The 21,414-nt window shown below is 38.6% G+C and overlaps 1 protein-coding gene across 13 annotated transcripts in view; it reads right to left on the bottom strand.

The window, feature by feature from the left end:
• The window catches only part of CCDC171 (coiled-coil domain containing 171), a 156,552-nt gene that overhangs the window by 125,771 nt on the left and 9,367 nt on the right, over window positions 1-21,414 (bottom strand). For 10 of the 13 annotated variants that reach the window (XM_021288814.2, XM_021288812.2, XM_065046161.1 and 7 more), the window contains exons 3-6: window positions 20,929-21,067; window positions 18,689-18,863; window positions 15,565-15,746; window positions 10,419-10,565 (exon numbers count right to left, since the gene is read on the bottom strand). In XM_021288814.2, coding sequence (XP_021144489.2) covers window positions 10,419-10,565; window positions 15,565-15,746; window positions 18,689-18,863; window positions 20,929-21,067 — 643 coding nt within the window. Of the gene's footprint in view, window positions 1-10,418; window positions 10,566-12,567; window positions 14,024-15,564; window positions 15,747-18,688; window positions 18,864-20,928; window positions 21,068-21,414 lie in introns of those variants that run through there. The other 3 variants (XM_065046159.1, XM_065046163.1, XM_065046164.1) reach the window with 2 other exon arrangements.

The following is a 21,414-nucleotide window of genomic DNA, read 5'->3' as shown; positions in this document are numbered from 1 at the left end:
TCTCTTTAGTTTGGAGAAGAGGAGGCTGAGGGGTGACCTCATTAATGTTTACAGATATGTAAAGGGTGAGTGTCATGAAGACGAAGCCAGACTCTTCTCAGTGAAAACCAATGATAGGAAAAGGGACAATGGGTAGAAACTGGAACACAGGTGGTTCCACTTACATATGAGAAGAAACTTCTTCACGGTGAGGATGACAGAACTCTGGAACAGGCTGCCCAGGGGGGTTGTGGAGTCTTCTTCTCTGGAGACATTCAAACCCACCTGGACACATTCCTGTGCAAGCTCATCTAAGTGTTCCTGCTCCGGCAGGGGGATTGGACTAGCTGATCTTTTGAGGTCCCTTCCAATCCCTATCATTCTGTGATACCTCCTGCTTCAGTTTGGAAGGACTCCATAGTATCCTCCAACAGAGGAAAAGAAGGTTGTCAGGAGTAGTCAGCAGGGATTCAGCACAGGGAAATCATGTTTGACCAACCTGGTAGCTTTCTATGATGGTATGACTGTCCGTGTAGATCAGGGGAGAGCAGTGGACATTGTCTACCTTGACTTCAGCAAGGCTTTTGACACCATCTCTCACAACATCCTCATAGACAAGCTCAAGAAGTGCAGGATGGGTGAATGCACAGTGAGATGGATCATTAATTGGCTGGATGGCAGAGCTCAGAGGGTTGTGATCAACAGTGCAGCATCTGGTTGGTGGGCTGTAGTTAGTCGGATTCCCAGGGGTCAGTACTGGGTCCAGTCCTGTTCAACCTTTTCATCAGTGACCTGGATGAAGAGATTGAGTGCACCCTCAGCAAGTTTGCTGAAGATACCAAACTGGGAGGAAGGGCTGACACACCAGAAGGCTGTGCTGCCATTCAGTGAGATCTGGACATGCTGGAGGACTGGGCACAGAAGAACCTGATGAAGTTCAACAAGGGCAAGTGTAGGGTCCCGCAACAGGGGAGGAATAAAACCAGGCACCAATACAGGTTAGGGGTGGACCTGCTGGAAAGCAGCACTACAGAGAAGGACCTGGGAGTTCTGGCCAACAACAGATTGACCATGAGTCAAGAATGTGCCCTTGTGGCCAAGAAGGCCAATGGTACCTGGGGTGCATTAAGGAAAGCGTGACCAGCAGATCGAGGGAGGCTCTCCTCCCTCTCTACTCTGCCCTGGTGAGGCCACATCTGGAGTACTGCATGCAGTCCTGGGCTCATCAGTTTAAGAAGGACAAGGAATTACTGGAGGGAGTCCAGTGGAGGACTACAAAGATGCATCTTTCTTATGAGGAAAGACTGATGGAGCTGGGTCTGTTCAGCCTGGAGAAGAGAAGGCTGCAAGGGGATCTTATCAATGCTTATAAATACCTCAAGGGTGGGTGTCAAGAGGATGGGACCAGACTCCTTTCAGTGGAGCTCAATGATAGGATGAGGGGCAACAGGCACAGACTGAAGCACAGGAGTTTCCATCTGAAGATGAGGAGAAACATCTTTGAGATTGACAGAGCATTGGAACAGGCTTCCCAGAGAGGTTGTGGAGTCTCCTTCTCTGGAGACATTCAAAACCCTCCTGGACACATTCCTGTGCCATTTGTTCTGGGTGAACCTGCTTTAGCAGGTGGGTTGGACTAGATGATCTCCAGAGTCCCCTCCCAATCCAAACCACTCTGTGATTCTGTAACAGGTCAACATCTGTCCACAGGATACTTTTACAAAAGAATACTGTCAGCCTAGTAAATGTAGTCAGTGAACAATAAATGTAAGTGATGTGGTTTTAGTTTCTTTTTTAGTAACATTTCAAAAGTCAGCCTGAAAATAATTCTATTTCAGGTTTAAGGAGAAGAATAAAGGAAACAGTAAGGAGGAAGGTACCTATCACAACACTTAGAGTGGGAAATGTAAATTTTAAAAAAATTAGAAACAAAAAACAAAAACAAACAAACAAACAAAAACAAACAAACAAAAAAAAGAGGTAACAGAAATTTGGCTGAGAGTATTTCACTGCATACCCTCAAGAACAAAAACTCTCTTCTGGCTTTGGCTGCTTTGTTCAAGTGTCTATTCTCATAGCAAACACTGACATGGAAAAAGAAAAAAAAAAAAAAAGGTGATTCTGCAAGTAAAGTTTTTAAGCATAACTTACTAATTCACAAGCCCTGTACTGCATTTGACTTCTAAGTCTTATTTCCTGAGCACTGGTCCAAATTAGATCTATGCCTTCATCTCAGCCTCTCTTCAGCTGAAACAAGTCGTGAGACACTACGGCTAACTTATCCTCTCAAATGGAGCCTCCTAGAACTGTTAGATTTCATGAGTCCCAAGAACAAAAATAAAACCAGAAAGAATAAGTAACAGCTTGAGTGAGGGCATCTGCAAGAATCAAAACTCAGAGCAATCACATTTTCCCAAACAGAGCATATAGCTATCAGTTCTTGGCATAGTTCTTTAAAGCAGAGTCTACCTCCTTGAGCCAACATGATGGACACTAACTGCAAGGACAAGAGACACAGTCCAAAGGAAACACAAACTCCCAGAAGCATAGAAATCGCAGTCCTGAGAAAATCCTGGGACAACAAGGGAAGACAGGCAGGAACAAGCAGACATCTGTAAGAAATGCCAACACTTCATTCTTTTGCTGTCTGAAGAGCAAATCCATTTAAAACCAGACATACTTGCAGATAGTTCATTTGCTTGAGTTGTCACAAGTCACTGAAGAATTAACTTGTAGAATTAGCATGCCTATAAATAAGAGAAGCACTGGGGAAACAAGTGTTTCAGCTACAGAGATTCCTGATGATCTCTGGAATGTGAGAAACGGGCTCCTAATTGCAAGCAGGACAGTGTGTAGCCTACTGTAAAAGAGATATGAACCTTAGGCACCAACCAAAGAAGAGCTAGGTGTACCTGACCAGGATCTAATGGAAAGTATTCAGAGAGATTTGAGACAGTACGCATACAGAAATTAAATTAGAAACTAGCAATCAAAATACCTGTTTGACAGGTAAGTATCATCTTACAGATCACATCCCCATCTAAAAGCATGAGAAAATTGACTTGTTTAAAACTGGGATTTCTTCATAAGGTTAGGAATCTCAATGCCCTATTCTTGCTTTTAAAGCCCATCTTCTTCTAGAGTTTGAGTCTTTAAAGCTTTGCCTCATACTGGTAGTTTCTTACAACTTTGATTTTACCCAAAAGAGACTCAGATGCTTTAGAGAGCTTGCAGAAAAATTACATATGTAAATTCAGAAAGTCATGTAAATGCATCTGTGTCTGGTGGAGAAACGAATATTCTCTTTCCTGGGTTCTATGATTTGATTGCTGAAGCTTATGGTTCAGCACATAGGTAGCAAATTTAAACAAAGCCTAATGCCAGCAGATCGGTTGGACAGCAAAAGCTTCATGAGATATATCTAACCAGCCATTAGCACGTAAGCCTTGCTAAGCAACACAGAGTTGTTATTATTAAAAATACAAATTCAGATTTGTGAAAACAAGTTACGAGGAAAGGTTGCAGGCCACAGGCATCCAGACCAGTCTCTCAACTGGAAGTCAAATGGGAATACTTTCTGGTTTAGCTTGGAAAGCTTCTTATCGGGTTAAACTCACAGACACAGATCTCAAGGATGGATCCAAAAAGTGGGTTCTCCAGTGGTTACAAAATGTTTCCTTATCCAACATTGAAAATATTGGTTATTCAAGCAGATTCAGTCACTCATTACTTGCATGTGCACTTAATTACATATAGGAAGGCAGATGTCTTAAGCAAGATACTACACACAAACTCATCAAATTTCAAAATTTTCCTTAGATATCCAGACTGAGTCAATTTCAGTCTTAACTTAAAGAACAAAGATATCTTGGATCTGTTTCCAGGATAGCGCAGATAGAATTGTGACTTTTGAGAAACAGCAAATAAAAATGCCTAAGAGAACTTCAATGACAGCCTTAGAACTTGTGGGCAACCATGCTATATGTTTACTCTAATACTTTAAGGTTCAGTCACTTTTTCCAGTGTCTTGTTGCTACCAATGCTGATGTGGTTTCTAGGAGATATTTCCTGCATGGTAGCAGTTTGCAATACCATTTCCAAGCTTGCCTTTGTGGCTTCCATGTTTCACAGCCCCTCACACTTGCTCTAAGAAATGCAATATTTGTGAATACTGGGACACTCCATACTGAAAGAATAATTTAGTATCCTACATTTGTGCAATGCCACAGCCACAAAAATGTAATCATTTGATGTCTGCATTTACATTAAAATACCCTTTATCAGATAAGCAATAAAGAAAACAATAGAAAAAAGAAAAAAGTACATTTACAAGAGTTACTAAGTTTAGATACAGTAACAGAAGTAATTTTTCTCTTCGCTGCTTCTATTTAGACCACTTCTGCAAGATTTTTCAGTTTCATTTTACTAACAAGTTGTCAGGATACTTACACTTCCCTATGGCTGAGGTCCAATCCATACATGAAATACTCGGCCAAGATAAAGTTTCAAGTGAGGAGCACACACACGTACCTCATATCTGGATCATCATCCACCCACTCTGTTTGTGTGCCTCCATCTCCAGATTAAGATCTTACCTACTTAAAAGCATTTCCCTATAACTCATAACTCAAATCAGGAGGTCAGGTCTGAACACATCTTTGGGAGATGTGCTGACCACTTCCACCTAGTGTTAGAAATGCTGATGCCTCTTGATCATGGTAAGGTGGAGCCATCTCCTGTCCAGATAACAAACAACCTTTTAGTAACTGTAAGGTTATTTAACTACAAAAATTCTTAACCACTTAAGTAAATGTTCTTTTAGCCTGATGGAGTGTGGTCAACCCTCACTATAAACATTTCATGTATATGTATTCTAGAGTAACATGTCTCGTTGACAGAAGAGCCAAAATTGACCTGTGTAACACCAGATAAACATCTACTGGCATAGGGGCTACAAGATAAGCAATACACTTGGCTTTGAGTACGGAAAAAAATAAAAATAAAAATAAAAATCAACTGGGACTGCTGAGCTGATACAGTTTGGTTGCCTTTGGAAAGCTCATTCCCATCTGCAACTGAGTTGCAGTTGGTGAACCCATCCGAACTCCTCTCCCTTTCTACAGTACTTTGAAGGGAAAAAGATATCCCTTTTGGTTCTCACGCTCAGTAGCTACTAAACCCCTTGCCAATACAAGAACTGCCACTGTTACTTTATACATGCACACAGACAAGATTAACATGTGAGTTGTTACTAACTTCTGGTGAGGGGTATATAAAACAGTATTCAAAGAACTTCAGCCTGATAGTAAGGTAACAGTGAATAGCTTTAAAATTGAACTTCAATAACATGATGACATAGGAGATGATGAAGAAGCAGCTCCTCGCAGAGTGAAAGTGCATTATGTCAGTGAGCCTGTCACTGAGGAAACACAAACTTTGGAGCCATCACAGAGACACTATTATGAAAACCGCAGCGCTTAGAGGATATATGAGACAGCCACAGCAGCTAGAACTCCAAGATGCCAGTTGTGTGTTGTGGAGACAGTAGAAAGCCAAGGCTTAAGTAGGGGCAGGTAAGCCATCAAGAAGTGTGTAGTGATAGAAGGCAAAAAGCAGTTTAAATTTTAACCAGCAGCACTGTTAATTGGCTGAGAAATGTGTCCTCTATCACACTACTTGGAACTTTTTCAAGTCTTTCTTATGAGAACTATAACCTAACTAACACTACAGTTCATGATGAAATTAATAACGAGAAAAAATAAAATCAGGCCTGTGGATTTTGGGGGTTTTGTTTTCAGCTGGGGCCTAAAGTTCATGTTTCCATGACTTAGATATAGTTTCATAAACTCATAGCCTTAAAGTATTACACATACATATACCTTCTGCAAATGCAGAGACAGACAACCAACCAAGTCTTCTTTGTAGTCATCTCCCCATCATAGCAGCATTACCAAGCTAATACAAGATAACACAGGCCACAAAAATGTCAACATACTTAAAGGCAGGGGAGCAGGACAGGCAACATGAAAGCTAAGAGAATTATCTTTAATAGTACGAAAGTCTCAGAAATACGGCAACATCCTCATTCTCAGAAATAAAATGGACGAAGCTATGGGACATTTTTCAGACCTCATGAGAAAAGTTTGAAAACTTTGAGAGACCTTGATCTCCAGCTTACTAAGAGTTGGCAGCCTCCAACAAATAAAACAAACAATGAAAAAATCACTACATCTCTGTGAACAACACAAAGAGTTTGAAATTTATGAACTAATAATTCTGTTTCTCATGGTAAAAAAAAATCACAATCCCCTTTCCTCTACTGTTTGTCAAACAGCTTTCCCACCCCGCTTTTTGGCAGCTAGGCTCGTTGTACTATTTTTACATACAAATTGCCCTAGGTTTCCCAAGAAATCATCTTTCCAGAGCAAAGGAGCTAAAGGCTAAAATAAAAGACACAGGTTCCAGGAAACTGATTATCATAAACACTAGTATTTTGATGAGTTCAATACAAATACATCAGGAATTTGTTTGATTACTGAATCTTATGCTAAGTAGGCAGAATGATAATAAGGTTCCTGTGGAGGGGTTTTGATAGATAAAGATTTGTTGCTGAATTAGTCAGGCTCAAAGGAATCTCAAGGCCGCTTCGAGAAGCTGAGAACAGAATCTGCTGTGAGAGAGAGGGGCGTTCCTCAATCACCAGGGTCCTGGCGTGGCGTGAATCATCGGACGTATCACCAGTGAGACTCCAGCACATGGACAGCCCACGATACTCATTTAGCGAATCCATGCTTGGAGCGTGGACGTGTGATTAGAATATAGTTGCATATATAAGGAGGCTGGTTTCTGTAATAAATGGCTTTAGCGTGATTCACATTGAATCGACTTGTTTTGCTGAGTCTTTATTTCACTCTAACAGGTTCCAAATCTAAATTTTTCTGGTACAGTGTGTGTTCCACTTCGGAAGCATGCAATGCATTCCGCGTCCATGCAATGGTACACCTCATTGGTATCACTATGAACTGGAAAGCTAGCAGGCCAGACACTGTACCAACAGCTATCTTTCAACTGAAGAGTGCACAGAAACTTGCTGTTATTCTTTCTCTTCATTTCTAATTCCAGAAACTAGAAATGTCCTCTTTTTGAACATGTCTGGAATAGTTATAGAAGGATAATACCAAACTAATATTTAATTTTTTTAAAAAAAAGGTGGGGTGAACTTTTTTCACCTTCCTTTCTTCTAATATAGTCTATTAGACATAATTCTTCATAGAAGTGACATCATACAGAAAGATGGTAAATTTATCATTTCCTGAAACAAATATTTTTCCATGGATTTCTCCATTATGTCCAGCAGAGGGTAGTAAAGGAATAGCTTTGTGAACTCCAAAAAAAGTTAATCCTCATTGCATATCAAGAAGTAGTGTATAACAACAGATTATAAGATTGCCTTTTAATGAGGAACACACTACTCTTCACACAAATCACCTTAAGAAGTTCACTGCCATCATCAAGAACCTACGCACATATTTTCCAACGACATGCCCATTAACACAAGGTGCTCTGCATGGAAGTTGAAATAAGACCTGCCTCCTGAGCCCATATTCCCACAAAAAACAAATTTCAATCTATTAGCTAAAAATTCACTAAGAGACATACAGAAATATACAGTTATTTCATTAAAAAGCATAGACCATAGAGTTACATTTAATCACAGCTGGAAGTACAGAAGTGGTTATCAGAATTTTATCTGTTTTTGTAATGAGGGTGATATTTATTTCCTATACACTGAAAAGTTTTAAATTGACAGATGAGCAGAAACACAAGGGGATTCTGGCATGTTGGCACACAGTGAAAACTACTGGCCAGCCTTCAGCGTCCTTCTTTAATGCCTCTTCCACAACGTATGTGAAGAATTCGGCAACTAAGAATGTGATGCACACAGGCTAGTGTGCCAGCGAGACAGCTCTTCAGACGGAGAGAAGGAAATTCTACTGACAGCAATGTGTTTAAACCCAACTATCTCCGGACTTCATAGAGGTACTTCTTTCTACTTGGGAATGCAGCATGCCCTTTTAAAAGGGCACAGTCCTTTCGTTCAGACACGATTAGAAGGAAAGATTGTGTTCATTTCCCACCCTTTATGCAACAAATCTGTCCTTGAACACTCCCCCGTTTCCTTTGCTTTCAGCCTTCTTCAAAACCAAGTTGCAATAACTGAGCTATAAAGGTGAAGAGCATCTTATCTTGTTCCTTTGGTTGAGGTCTTTCCACGCTGTTTCAGCACAAGGGGCCAGGTAATACCTCTGTCTGATTGAGCTCCCAACAGTAGCAGAAGAAGAGGAAGGACAAGTTTATAAATCAAAGAAAGGCTACAATTAGATTTCAAACTCTGTTAATTCTTAACTCTTCCTCAGTACATAATTTTTTGAGAGAGGATTATGGGAGAGAGAGTAACATGAATTTTGAATTTCAGAATGCCTGCAGCCTTTCATGACCACAGAAAAGGCAGAACAAATTTTGCCCCACAAATGGTGATTCAGAGTACTAGTACCTTGTAAGATGCAGATGATGCTGTTGTCACAAACTCTGGAGTTTTAGCCCATCACCCAGTATGAAATCTACAGAAAGCAATACTGTCTACCATAGTTAATATTGAAAGCTTAAAATACCTAGTGCTTTTGCTTCTTACAGAATAAAGGTATTTTCAGATATGCTCGCTAGTTAATCTCTCTGACATCAAGTATAGAATGAGTAAGTTATTATTGTAGGTGCTTTCACGCATGCGATTTACTTTTGAGATGGTAAAGTGAGATGCAAGCTGACTAAAGGATATGCATTGCAGTCTAACTTTGACTTTTTTTTCTAATTCATAAGGATTTGTGCTAATTTGCTTAAATTTTCAAATTTAAGAGGTTTCATCACATACATTCCTTAATCACTGCTTAAATAGCTATGCTTACAATAAGCACCACAAGACTGATTTTTCTGTAGTCTGAATATGTTTTCTCACAACATTATTAAGATATTCACTCAGTTAAAAGAATTTTTTAAAAATTAAGCAGCAATGAAAATATCTTAGCTGATTGTGGTTAATAGACAGCATTCACTGATAAGACCAGCTCCAGGGCACAGCAGATATACATTTTCAAGGAACTGAGCGCTTCATTCTCAAATTTACAGATGGTGAGTACACCAAATAAAAATATTAGGAAATGTAAATAATTTGCTGCCTTGCTCCTCCTCCTTCCATTTCATGATTCCTATCTTAATAGATTAAAAACCCAACCCTTGTTCAAGTATTTTGAAGAAAAATCTTGGTTTTTAAAAGGACTATTGGAACTTCACAGTATGCAGCGCTTTCTAGCCGAAGGTAATTTTGCCTAGGCCGATAGGTGCAGCTCACAATACCTGACAATAGATTTCTTGTAGGTCTTTTTGAGGGCACAAAAGTCCACCTTGGTGGTCAATAATTCAGTGGTTTTAGTTGATGAGCTTTGATCTTCCCTGTAGGAATTTTCTTTTGTACCTCATCTTTAATGCAGGGTTCTACCTACCTAGCAATCAATGTTTTAAACACTTCTGCCTTTAAGGGCAAAATAACATAGAACAAACACAGCTGAAAACTGTATGTCATTTATTCCTTTAAGGGCTCCCAATATCCTGAAAGTGGCAATTATTTAAAATTCCTTGCAGAAAATATTTAAGAACACCTTTGGTAGAAAACTTATATCAGGATAAACAATCATCCAGTCACTATGCCTTTCTGCAGTGAAAAATGTTCTACCAAGAAAGTCTTGGTCCATAGAGATACAAACATACAGATAACAGTTACTACAAAGCCTGCCAGTGGATAAACAAACTGTTGAAACTTGGGAGAGAACCAGCAGTTTAGTAAAAGGGGCATATTTACAAGATCTAAGTGTTAAAGACTTGAGACTTCTCAGCAACAGACACCTAGGCAAACTAAAACTACCTGTAGCATTTAAATCTAGATAGGAAGAGCCTTCCATACCACCACTGTGACCTTTTAGCATGCTATTCTCTCTACCCAGCACAACATCTGGTGACTGTCTCAGCTCCTGTAGATTCTCCACTGCGCATTCACTAATTCTCAAAATCTGTTCTTTAGCCAAAACAATAGGAAGATAGACAAATTTAAAGGTTAGAGAAAATGTACAGATTTCCAAAAATAAAGTTAGCCTTGTTTTCAGGCATATATAAACTGTTTCCCATCTGCTCTTCAAACACCAGTCTCAAAGTGGGCACACAGTGCAGGTGGCATTCGCCTGTTCAGTCTCCTGTGCAAAACAGATCTTCAGCATTTTATTAATACAGTACATAGAATTCATGGCCTGAGAGGTTCCATTCCTCAAAAATGAAATTGCACAGAGTGTCAGTGCTTGTTGAGACTAGTAGTTATAGCCAAAAAACCTTACTTCAAGTTCTTTTTTAAGTCGCTCCTCTCGTTCAGCGCTGTATTCAAGCTCGCTGGCCTGGTGTCTCAGCAGCTGCCTGCAGCCACTGTGTTCCACCTCCACATCTTTCATTTTCTTGTGCATACTTTGCAATGCATTATTCTGCTCCTAGACAAAATGAAGCATTAAGAGATACTTTTACTAAGATAAACCATAACCATAAAGATTTCAAAAGAGGAATACTTTGTGAATGGAGACTGCATTAGAACAGGTTCATAAAATCTATCACATCAGCGCACGTCAACAGAACAATTTACCCAACAGCAGACATGCTCTTCATTCACCAGCAGGTAAAATGAACTATGACCATGTCCTTCTGCGGTAATACTAAAATCAGAGCAAATTCCCCACAGGAAATCTTACTCTTTAAAGAGTACAAGGCTGCTCTTCCAATTTCTTCTCTCTCGCACACCAGTGGCAACAATGGAGAAGGAAACAGTTAAGTGCATTTGACAAAACGATGGACAGAAGTTCTATTTTGTTCTGGTTTTAATTGTTGGAACTCAAAATCAAATCAGATATTTATAGAAACAGTTACTCCCATAGACTAAATTATCTTCCTTTCTGCTATTCAGAGAAAGACATTCTTCTGTCTAGAAAATGAATTACTTTTAAAAATTATCTACATGAACTACAAAGTTCACAGGAGAATAAAATAACCAAGCTGTTTCCACTTCAACTTCCTCATTCGGAATTTAAACCAAGCTACAAGCTGGGATAATTACTAATACTACTGGACTCAGCAGCTCTGTGGAATCACTGCTACAAAATCCACATTCACACCACACCAGGCTCAGAGGAAAGTAGCCAAATAATGAACCTCCAGTAGTGTAGCACATACTTAAGCTGGAGATCCCAGAAGTCTCAAAAAGAATAGCTCTGGTCTAGTGGACAGGAATAAGCTTTTCCATAACGAGCATCAGAAACAAGCCATAAATCCGGTGATTTAGCCAGAGGACCTTTGGAGACCCAATTTGTTAAAATGACTTTCTGTGCAAAACACAGAAAGATTAAAGTAAGTCCTCCTGTTCATTTACTCCTATTCAATATCATGGCAAGAGAAATTTTGTGAAAATAAAACAGGTAGTCTGCAAATTCCGCTATTACCCTTACATGACATAATCTTGTTCCTAGAAATTACTAATCATAAGGCATCTGCAGAGCAGGGAGAAGGAGGAGAAGAAAATGAGTTATTAATACAGAATGATTCTTTGGAAGATTTAAGTCTGGCAGAACCATGCTTATACAAGAAGATCAAAGAAACACAAGTCTTTTCCAAAGTTTAAAAAAAAAAAAGTTTTCAGAAGTTCCTTCAGATTGAAGGTAGAAAGTTTGGGCCACTCAAACATGACAATAGGGGAATCTTGACTCTTCTACGGTGTTAAATGTTAACAATTAGTAACTGAAAAAAAAAAGTTTATTGTCTCTGTTCTTTCATGTGCAGGCACTATGATTTTTTGGCATCCTCTGAAAAGATAACAAGGAGAGCGCATGTGAAACACATGTAGAAAAAAATGGGAACATCAGTAAATCTAAATATTGCAAAAACTGTATACCTGGATATGGACTAAATTTAAGCTAACCCCCTAACTTTGCCTGTAATATCAAGCCCATGCACGGGTTTCTTCCCAACAGCATGCTAAAAAAAAAAAAAAATAATAATTTTAATGGAAATATACAGCTACTCTCACTCTTCACACAGGAAAGATACAGAGATATTTAAGTCTTCAGGTATGTCTTCTAGACATTAACAAAAGTGACCTAGGAAAAGCACGCATGAAGGAAGTAATACATAGTTTGCCGCATAACACTACATCAAGACTTAAAAACATTTTATACCGGAAATGCAGTTAGCATTAATCAGACTAAAATTCACATGAATACATCAAGCTTGTTACACAAGTCAACATGAGTTGTAGGATTTCAGAATCTTAAAGAAGTCTCCAAACTCTTCGGACTTGGCATGAAACTGTGCAAGACTATCCCAGCAGTCACTCGCACTTCGAAGGTTCAAAGAGAAACACACTTCATAGTGTAAAAAACAAACAAACAAACAAACAACAACAACAACAACAACAACAAACACGACAAAAAAACACAACATATATACCTGCATGTCATCTTATCTGCTTCTGGATGTATCTGCTTCTGGAAAACATGCTGATTTTTTTTTTAAAGCATGTATAAACAACACGATTTCACAAGTAGTCTAAGAAAAAATGAAGTGCTTCTGTGAAGGAATATTATATTCTGACTAACCACAAGGTGATGCTATTGCACTTACTATTGAACTCCAACATTTTCTGTTATGAAGTGGATGGCATGCTAAGTACACCCGATAGAGCACACTACAGACCTGCTAGAAAGCGGAGAGGATTACTTTCTCTCCGTATCTTAGAGACACGTTTCAATAGGTTAAGCTGACTTCACTTCCATGCCTAGCTCAGCATTTTCATAGCCAAGTTCAAAATTACAGTTCATGAAGTGCAGCCCTTCCAGCCAGGATTTGCATACATGCTTAGAATTTCATTTCTATGTACATATTAAGACCAAAATTAAATTAATTTTATCTAGCTTTCATTTTAGATCTTGGAATAAATATAGAAGTATTTAAAACAGGTCCATAAATACACAACACATAAGATGGGAACACATTCAAAGTGATAATTTATAAACACGGATCTTTCTGACATTTACCTGCCAAGTTTAATTCAATTAAGCTCCCAAGCAACAACTAAGGCAGTCAAGTCCATATTTAACATTTAGTTACTTATTTTTAATTTGCTGGAATTTTATAACTATACATAAAACCTACAATTAGGGTGATAGGCTGGGCAACAGTTACAAAAGCAAAGTGGGAAAACAGAACATTTTTACTATTGAAAGCAGGTTAGGAGTTGATACCTAGTAGTGAATCTCATTTACCTTAGGAGTGAACAATTTTCAAGCTTTAATACATTTACCAGCTTAACACCTGCCTCTGCAGATCGTCTTCACTTCTGAGTATACATCCATGGACAGAGAACACAATGTCCCAAGCAATCCACTGCTCCTTTTGATCTGAGGCCACACATCACTTCAGATTGTACCTCTCCAACCTTGCCCTTTTTATACAGTATTAAAGTCACTGAATGCAGCTTCTAGAAAACACTCTACAGAACAGAACAGAAGACAAGTCCATTCTAAAGCCTGAACCTATCTCAGCCTAATGTCAGCCAGAACTCAGAGCCAAAACTCCACACTTAGCCTGCTTTACCTGGCAACTTAAAAAAGAAAACCTTATCTAAAACCAGGTTTCTTCATAGCCTATATCTAATCCTACTTTTTTTAAGAACTGACTTTGAAAACTGAATCATGCTTCTGTTGGTTTGAGAGGGACCTTATGGTGCCTCCCCTTGGCTTTCCCTCCTTTTTTTTTTTTTTTGTAAAGTATTCCTTTATGGTTCTACTACTGTTCCTTCAAAGTGCTGTTCAACACAACCACAAAATTACTGGGGAGAGGAAGGAACTTCCCTTTTGTCCTTCATTCAGAGAAAATCCAGCTCAGTAGCAGCCTTTCCCACTATCAGGGCTGCGGGTCACTGAGGAAAGAACAGAGTGCAACTCCTTTTGCAGCCCATGCACAGAAACACTACACATACACACACTACCCAGTTTCTACTTCAGGTCTCATTATTGCACCTCTCTTTCCTGACCTTGCCTTGAAACAAACAGCTGAAAAGTCAGCACATGGTACTTTTGGAATATGCATCATGAAGGGATTCTCTCTGGTTTTTTTTCTAAGAGCTGCTCGTTACAGGTGCCATATAAAATGTAATTAACAGCACCCTAGCGTTGTGTTGTCAGAACTTCACTATCAAGCTGCCAGGGAAGGATTGCTTTGTGTCATTTGGGAAGATGTAACTGTCCCAGGCTTGGAGCTGACCAGGTGGGAAGAATGCAGGGCTAATTTTCTACTGCTTGACCAATCCCAAGACCAACTGAGACAAGTCTGACACATTCTAAAGGAAGCTATAAAAGAAGAAAATAGGAATATAAAAAAATAAGTCTCACTGAATAAAGGAATCTCTTAGTAGCAATCTCTTCTCTGAATGTCATGCATATGAGTTAATGGCTATCAGCCTTAACAGAGCCTCTGCACTACACTTCTTTAAAAGCATAAAGGATAACTATAGCTGAATACAGTCTCGATTTTCTTCAGATGCTATTATTACATTGTTAACATAGAACGTAATTCAATTGACAATTAGAGATTAAAATTTTTAAATTACAGTTGTGTAATTGTTTGGGTCCCTGTGGGGCAGGCAAAAGTTGGCTATGTTAGCTCAGCACTTCTACACCGTACTACTACTAGATTTCTTTGACACATAAATGAGTTTTAAATGGCTTAACTGTAAAAAGAAGTATAAGAAAAAGTTCATCTTTTTCTTATTTTTTACACATTTAATATCTAAGGGATTTATGCATACCAGTACAACTTAACTTGCATTTTTTTTCGTTAAATACAACAAAATTAACTATCTGAAGAACAGAGATCCACAGTCTAAAACTGATTATAAGGCCATCTCTTAGTATTAAATTATTTTTTTCTAACCAAACAGCAAAATTCCCCAAAGCAGTCATTTCTCATATGTGACATGGAGTGAAAATTGTACAATGCACCGCTGGAAATCCCATCATCACTATTTGGGTTCCTTGACAATGTGCAGTCTCCATATTATACAAATTATTTTCATGTTCACAGGCTATTAGATGTCAGGCTGGGGGAGATAAGAGGGAAATGGAATCAGAAGCTACATGTTGAGTGTCCCTGATTTTACTAACTCAGCTCTGCATGACAGTGCAAATGCACTACCACTGTGCACTCATAACTTGGCTGAGGCATTTACCATGAAAATTGGCCACAACACATCCCTTTAGAACAAGAAAGACTATGACAGAGTGTAACTTTACAAAGCTATATTCTTCAGAAATATTCTACAATATTTAGTAATTTGGGGGAATTTTTTTTCCCCAAACAAGAAAAACCCCAACCCACCACACACTTTGCAGGAAAAATGTTCCAGTCATCATCTCACACAACTTTTCAACTACTCATACATCATACCTGCAGAATACTTTCTAGTTTGGTTCTTTCCTTAAGTAGCAATTCATATTCACTTTTGCAAGTTCTGCGGATATCATCCTTCTCACTTGCAAGTCTTTGGTGCTGTTCTTGCCACTTCTGCTGAGCAATATGAAACATTTTCTCAGTCTCTGCCACTTTCTGATGAAGCTTTCCATTCAACACTGTTGTTTAGAGAAAAGGAGAAAGAAAAAGGAGAAGGAGCACTGCAAAGCATGTTCAGAAAAAAAAGTATAATGATCGTCAGTTCTACTATGTATTGCAATATCCTGTAGAACATGGGATCATTAACACTTCCAGCACTGGAGAGCATCACCCTCACTACAAAGAAACAATCAACTTTTGTGTTCCTATAGCATCTTTCACACAAAGACATACAAATTCTTTAGAGACTTTTATAAATTAAAACACTTCTGTTGGAAAAAAATCAAAACTTGAGATAACTCTTTCAATTAAGGTCCTTATAGCGCGTGTGACTTCATTTCAGATTTCTACAATGCTTGGCCAGGTATTTTCAAATGTCTAATTCAAATCAATTAATTTTGAGCTCAGTTTAAGTGACAGTAAAGATAGGCGTCTACCCCATGAAAGCGAGTTGGGCTAATGAGAAAAGGTTCAGCTTTTCCAAGTAAATTTACTGCAGCTCAGGAGATTTAAATCTTCAGCCCAGCAAATGCTCTGAGACAGGGGAACATTGTATATACTCTTCTGCAAAAGCTTAAATGCCATGGAAACGTTCATCACCTGTGCCTAGTTATTTAAGCAGTTTGACTATGGACTTCACTTTATTTTTAGGAACTGGCTTTCAGATGAAAGTACTTTGTATCAGCTTGTCATTTTGCTGAATACAGCTAGTTAGGTTGGCATTTAAGTGATTGCTACTTTCTAACGGATTTTTATTTCACATTCAACGCAGTTTTCTGATATTTCTTCTGACTCAGAGGATAAAACAAACAGAAAAGGCACATTAAGACCACATGAAGAATCAGTGGACACAATGATGAGAAAGGACTGACAGAGAGTAGAAAGTCAAGCCTCACTGAGAGCAGCAGAAAAACAATCTGGATGAAACACTGAAAAGCACAAGCCACAAATTAGGCTTTCTGCCCCATGAGCCAAGTGAAAATCACATCAAAGCACCAAATGCAGTGAAAAGGCTACAAGTGACCAGGGAAAACAAGAAGCAGGTTATAAACGGCAAAAGGATCGAGAAGCAACACAATGATGGTTTGATGATTTGTTGATGATTTGTGTTTGGTATCTGTCACGGGAAAGAAAAAGAAAAAAAATGAAAAAAAAAATGAAAAGGAAAAAGGAAAAAAAAAAGATTTTTTTTTTTTTTAAAAAAAAGGAAAACAAAACAAACCCAAAACCAACCAACCAACCAAAACAGTTTGAGGAATTCCAACAAATCTCATTTCCTGACAGTTAACAGACTTCTAATTAACTGATTCTGATACTGAAAGAAACTAACGCACATACACACACATTTAGGAAAACATCCCTTGCCTCTGCAAAACCTCTCCTACTCCCTTTTCTTTCCCCTGTCCCCTTACACACCAACCCAGTCCCTGCAGCAGCCTGGGGTCACTGTGCAGTGGTTCCTCCATCAGCAACAGCCCCATTTGAGTCCTGCCTCTCGGTGCCTGCACAGGTGGTCACTGCTTTGGCCCCAGCCCCTGCTCAGGCTGCTGCTCTGCTCCTGTCCCTCCTGCTTTTGTTTTTTTGTCTCTTCTTCTCCTCTCCACATTTACCACCCTTTCTGAAACATGCTTAGACAGAAGCATCATGCACTCTCCGGTGAGCAGTTCAGTGTCTGGTGGTGGGTGGGTTTACCCATTGTAGTGCGGGCCGGTACCAGCGCCAGGCAGAACCAGACCTGTTTCCTGCAGGCCAGGTTGCCCTGCAGAATCACACCCACCACCAGCTGTGGTGTGCTGCCAGCTGTGCCCAATACTGCAGCCAATGAGTATTCTAAAATATAAAATGAGTCACAAAGTGAGATTTAACCTACTTTAAAATGCACACAAAGACCACTCACTTCTAGGCTGGCAAGCAAACTAGCAGTAAATGAGCATGCACAGGAAGAAATCAGCTTTCCTCCAAGTGAGAAACCAGCCATTCAAGTCTCCAGCTTGCAATCACAGAGGAATTTGCAAAGGGGAAGAGAATGCCTTCTTCCAGTTCCCAAACTCTAAGATTTTTGTGTGCGTGTGTTCTCCAAAGGAGTGAAAAGTTCAGCTTTCTAATTATCTTCAAAACACCTGGTACTAGAAGTACTTACAAGTTTTTCCGAGTGTCCTTCCATTTTTGAAAGGTTACAGTCTCCAGGAGGAGTGGTCTAAGCTATTCATGGATATCAAAGGTTCAACAAACTCACAATTGCATGTCCCATACCAGATTTAAAACTTTTTATATTTACTTAGGTAATTAAAAATGCGCCTCACTTGTAAGAATGAGAAATATTTCTCTCTCCATTGAGGAGGATCAAGGAAATTTGAGTTTCTGAATGAAAGACAAGTAGGAAAAAAATGTCTAGGTAAAAACCTTGCCTTCTACACACTACTGTCACAACATACATGTTCCATTACCTATAAAAAGAGAAACAAGGACGATAAGGAAAGGAACTGGACATGAGCCTGAAACCTTTGAAAACAAGAAAGCAGCATTATGACAAGAACTTCAGGAAAAAAAAAAAGTTGTTGGAGATAGTGCAAACAAATAAACAGGAATGGACTTTTCTTTTTAACCCTGAAACAGTAAAAGATAAACTGCTGGACAGAGTGATAACCAGGATGCAGAGACAGCCATCATGATTACAATTCTGTACAAGGACAGCGGGAAAAGAGGAAACAACAGAAGGTAAGGGGCAAGAGGAAAACGGGCTTATCAGTTTAACAGGTTAGTTTTAATTCACATGAGACAGCAAGGGTTTTGTAAACTCTTATAAGTTTACAAAAGTAGATGGATAAGTGATGAGAAAGACAACAGAAATCCAAGAAATACAAACACTAGAAAATTGAACTAAGTCCCCACTTCTCATTTGTCTTCCTGACTTGAAACTCACTCAGCCTTTTTTTCCCCTGTTTGCTTTTTAGAAACTCACCTTGCAGTTCCACAAGTTTGTTTTTTGCATCACTTAACTCCTGTTCTGCAGCATACATTTTCAGACGAGCATCTTTCCTGGCAATTGCCAATTCATACTCCAGACTTTGTCGAACAGCCTCTCCTTTCTCAATTTCTGACCGTAATTTGACAATCTGGCTTTCACAGTTGGACAACTAGAAAATAAATTTGTTTCAGAAAACTGGCAACAATGGTCCTTTGAAAGAATGCAACATGTTACAGAAATACACCTACAGAACATTTTAAAAGATATTTTTAATTGCAGTAACAGCTGCCTTTTTCTTCTACTTGAATTTGAAATGTATTTTGCAAATGCACATTTATGCAGATTTTAAGTACTTTTACTGGGTTTTATGCAAACTGTTCCTATTCCTAGATGAATTTCGTGTACCTTAAACATGCCCTTCCATTTTCCCAAAAATGCGCTACCTTAGCAAAATAAGAATCACAATACTGTCATCTTCCTGAATCTCAAAGGAAAAACTGCAGTAACGGAACCATCATGTTCCACAAGCTATTTCATGGTAACTTTCTTAAAATTTAACACTTAGAAAAAAGTCATGTTGGGATGGTAGACTATCAGACACCTAATAACTCAAAAGTATACATAGGAACAGAAAACTTAGTCCAATAATGTTCAGTAGTCACACAGAATCATATTAAATTTAACAGCAACAAACTAAGAATGGAAAATGCCTCAAAAAGCGAATTTATCCAGATTAGGAAACCTAGTCCAGTCATTTCTGCCCAAAAAAAATGAGTCCAAAGATCAAGTTAAAGCTATTTCAGTGCATGAAGGTGCAAAGTCAAACATGTATTTCTTCAGAACATGTACAAAGTAGCCCCTTCAATAATATCTTGTGTAAGTAATTCAAGCATTTCCATTATCTGTAACTATACAGCAAATGAACAGGGAAACAAACCCGGTGCCACAAGTAGTTTATCTACTTAAAACACAACCTGACTTCACGGTGCAAACCACAGCAGCAAAATGGTACAGAAGATCCTTATGCTCACCCAGCTTTCAAATTCTCAATGTAAGAGGTGGTTTGTTTGTGGTTCTTCTCTTTTGTGGGTTTGGTGTTTTTTTGTTATTGTGGTGGTGTTGTTGTTTTAATCCAGATAATTCCAGAGATCCATTTTATAGGACCACCCCACAACTGATGGGGCAATGGGAAAACAATTAATTAACTGCAGTGCTGGAGCAGCTCCTTGTGGGAAAAGCATAAATCTATTAAGCTGGGTACACACCCCAATAACAAATGTATATGGAATGGCAAACTTGCTTTATTGGCTGGATTTAGCCCAAAACAGATGAATGAGTACCCACATCAACTGTCCCTAGCAACATGCTAAAAGCAGAATTGTTACCCATAGTAGTAACAATACTTCTGCACCAGCACAGTTTAAACCAGGACATTGGTTGCCAGATTTGCATTGGCATTAGCAAGTGTGAGAAGTGTTCCTAGTAGCAACAAATGCGAAGCTGATTACAACTACTGCTGTAGTCAGTGCCCACCTTTCCTTATGTATACTAGTGCAAAAAACAATATCCAAGCTAAGGAAAATACTGCTTTCTTACTAGTACTTCATTTCAATACCAGTTTGCTACAATAGCATCAGGGAAAACCTTTATAGTGCAGGTAAATTCTTTCCTTATGTATTAAATTCTCATTAACAAGTATGAAATTACTGACAAACATATCACCACATTTGTACATTGCACATTGTTACAGTTACTGAAAAATGCAAATTTGCACGAGCTGAGACATTGTAAGACCACTAAAGGATATTCTAGATGAATCTGGTGTACACACAGAATAATACTGTACTGGGTGTACAAGTTGCAAATGATTTCTGCAGAATTAAAATTATACTCTAATACGCTGCCAAAAAAGTATAAATAAGAACTAAATAAGATGTTTTTATAAGGCTAGATTCAAGCTGTGCCTTTTATTTATTTGTGTCACCAGGCAATTTTATCTAACAAACTACTGGTAGAGGCAGTGACTCCTTTCCCTGCAGAAAATCTGCACCTGCTCAGTGCAACTTAATGTGATAGGAGTTCCTAGGAACAGGTGTCAGAGGTCTGCATAGTGTCACCTTGTTGTTTTTCAGCTAATGACTGTGATTTTGATACTCTATGCAACAGTATTATTTTAATGAAACAAGATTACACTTATTCTAAGAGTAAAACAAAGCAAACAAAATAGTCCTTACTTCTTGATTGTGTTTGATGGTTAAGTCTAGTTTTTCTGTTTTAGCTTGACAGAGTTTCTTTCTCAGATCTTCCGCAGTGTCCAGTTCCGATTCATTGCTGTTTTGTAGTGACCGTGACTCAGGCTTGGCATTATGTAAGCTGCAAAATATTAACGTTTTCAAAAAACATGAGTATTCTTCTTAAGTTTAAATCCTCCCTTATTTCAATGATCAGATTGTGAGCCCAAAGTTCTAAACACTCACTTCAGTAAAATTATGCCACACAGTTGTCATCATACTATTGCTTTTTGAAAAAAACATTATACAGAATTGCTTGTTGTGCAAGATATGAGAGATGTAGCAGTAGGAACTTAAAACAGGTTTCTCAAAGTTGATTTCTCAAAGTTGGTTTAAAAATAACATGATTTTTATTATTTTTCATTACCTTTATTATTGACCAAAGAAACTTTCAAGACGCTTAAAGAAAATCATTGCAATTGCTTATAC

The sequence above is a fragment of the Columba livia genome, chromosome Z (genome assembly GCF_036013475.1).
Source record: "Columba livia isolate bColLiv1 breed racing homer chromosome Z, bColLiv1.pat.W.v2, whole genome shotgun sequence".
NCBI classification, from domain to species: Eukaryota; Metazoa; Chordata; class Aves; order Columbiformes; family Columbidae; genus Columba; species Columba livia.
The sequence above is the reverse complement of the archived record's forward strand: the minus strand, read 5'-3'. Positions and strand labels throughout refer to the sequence as shown.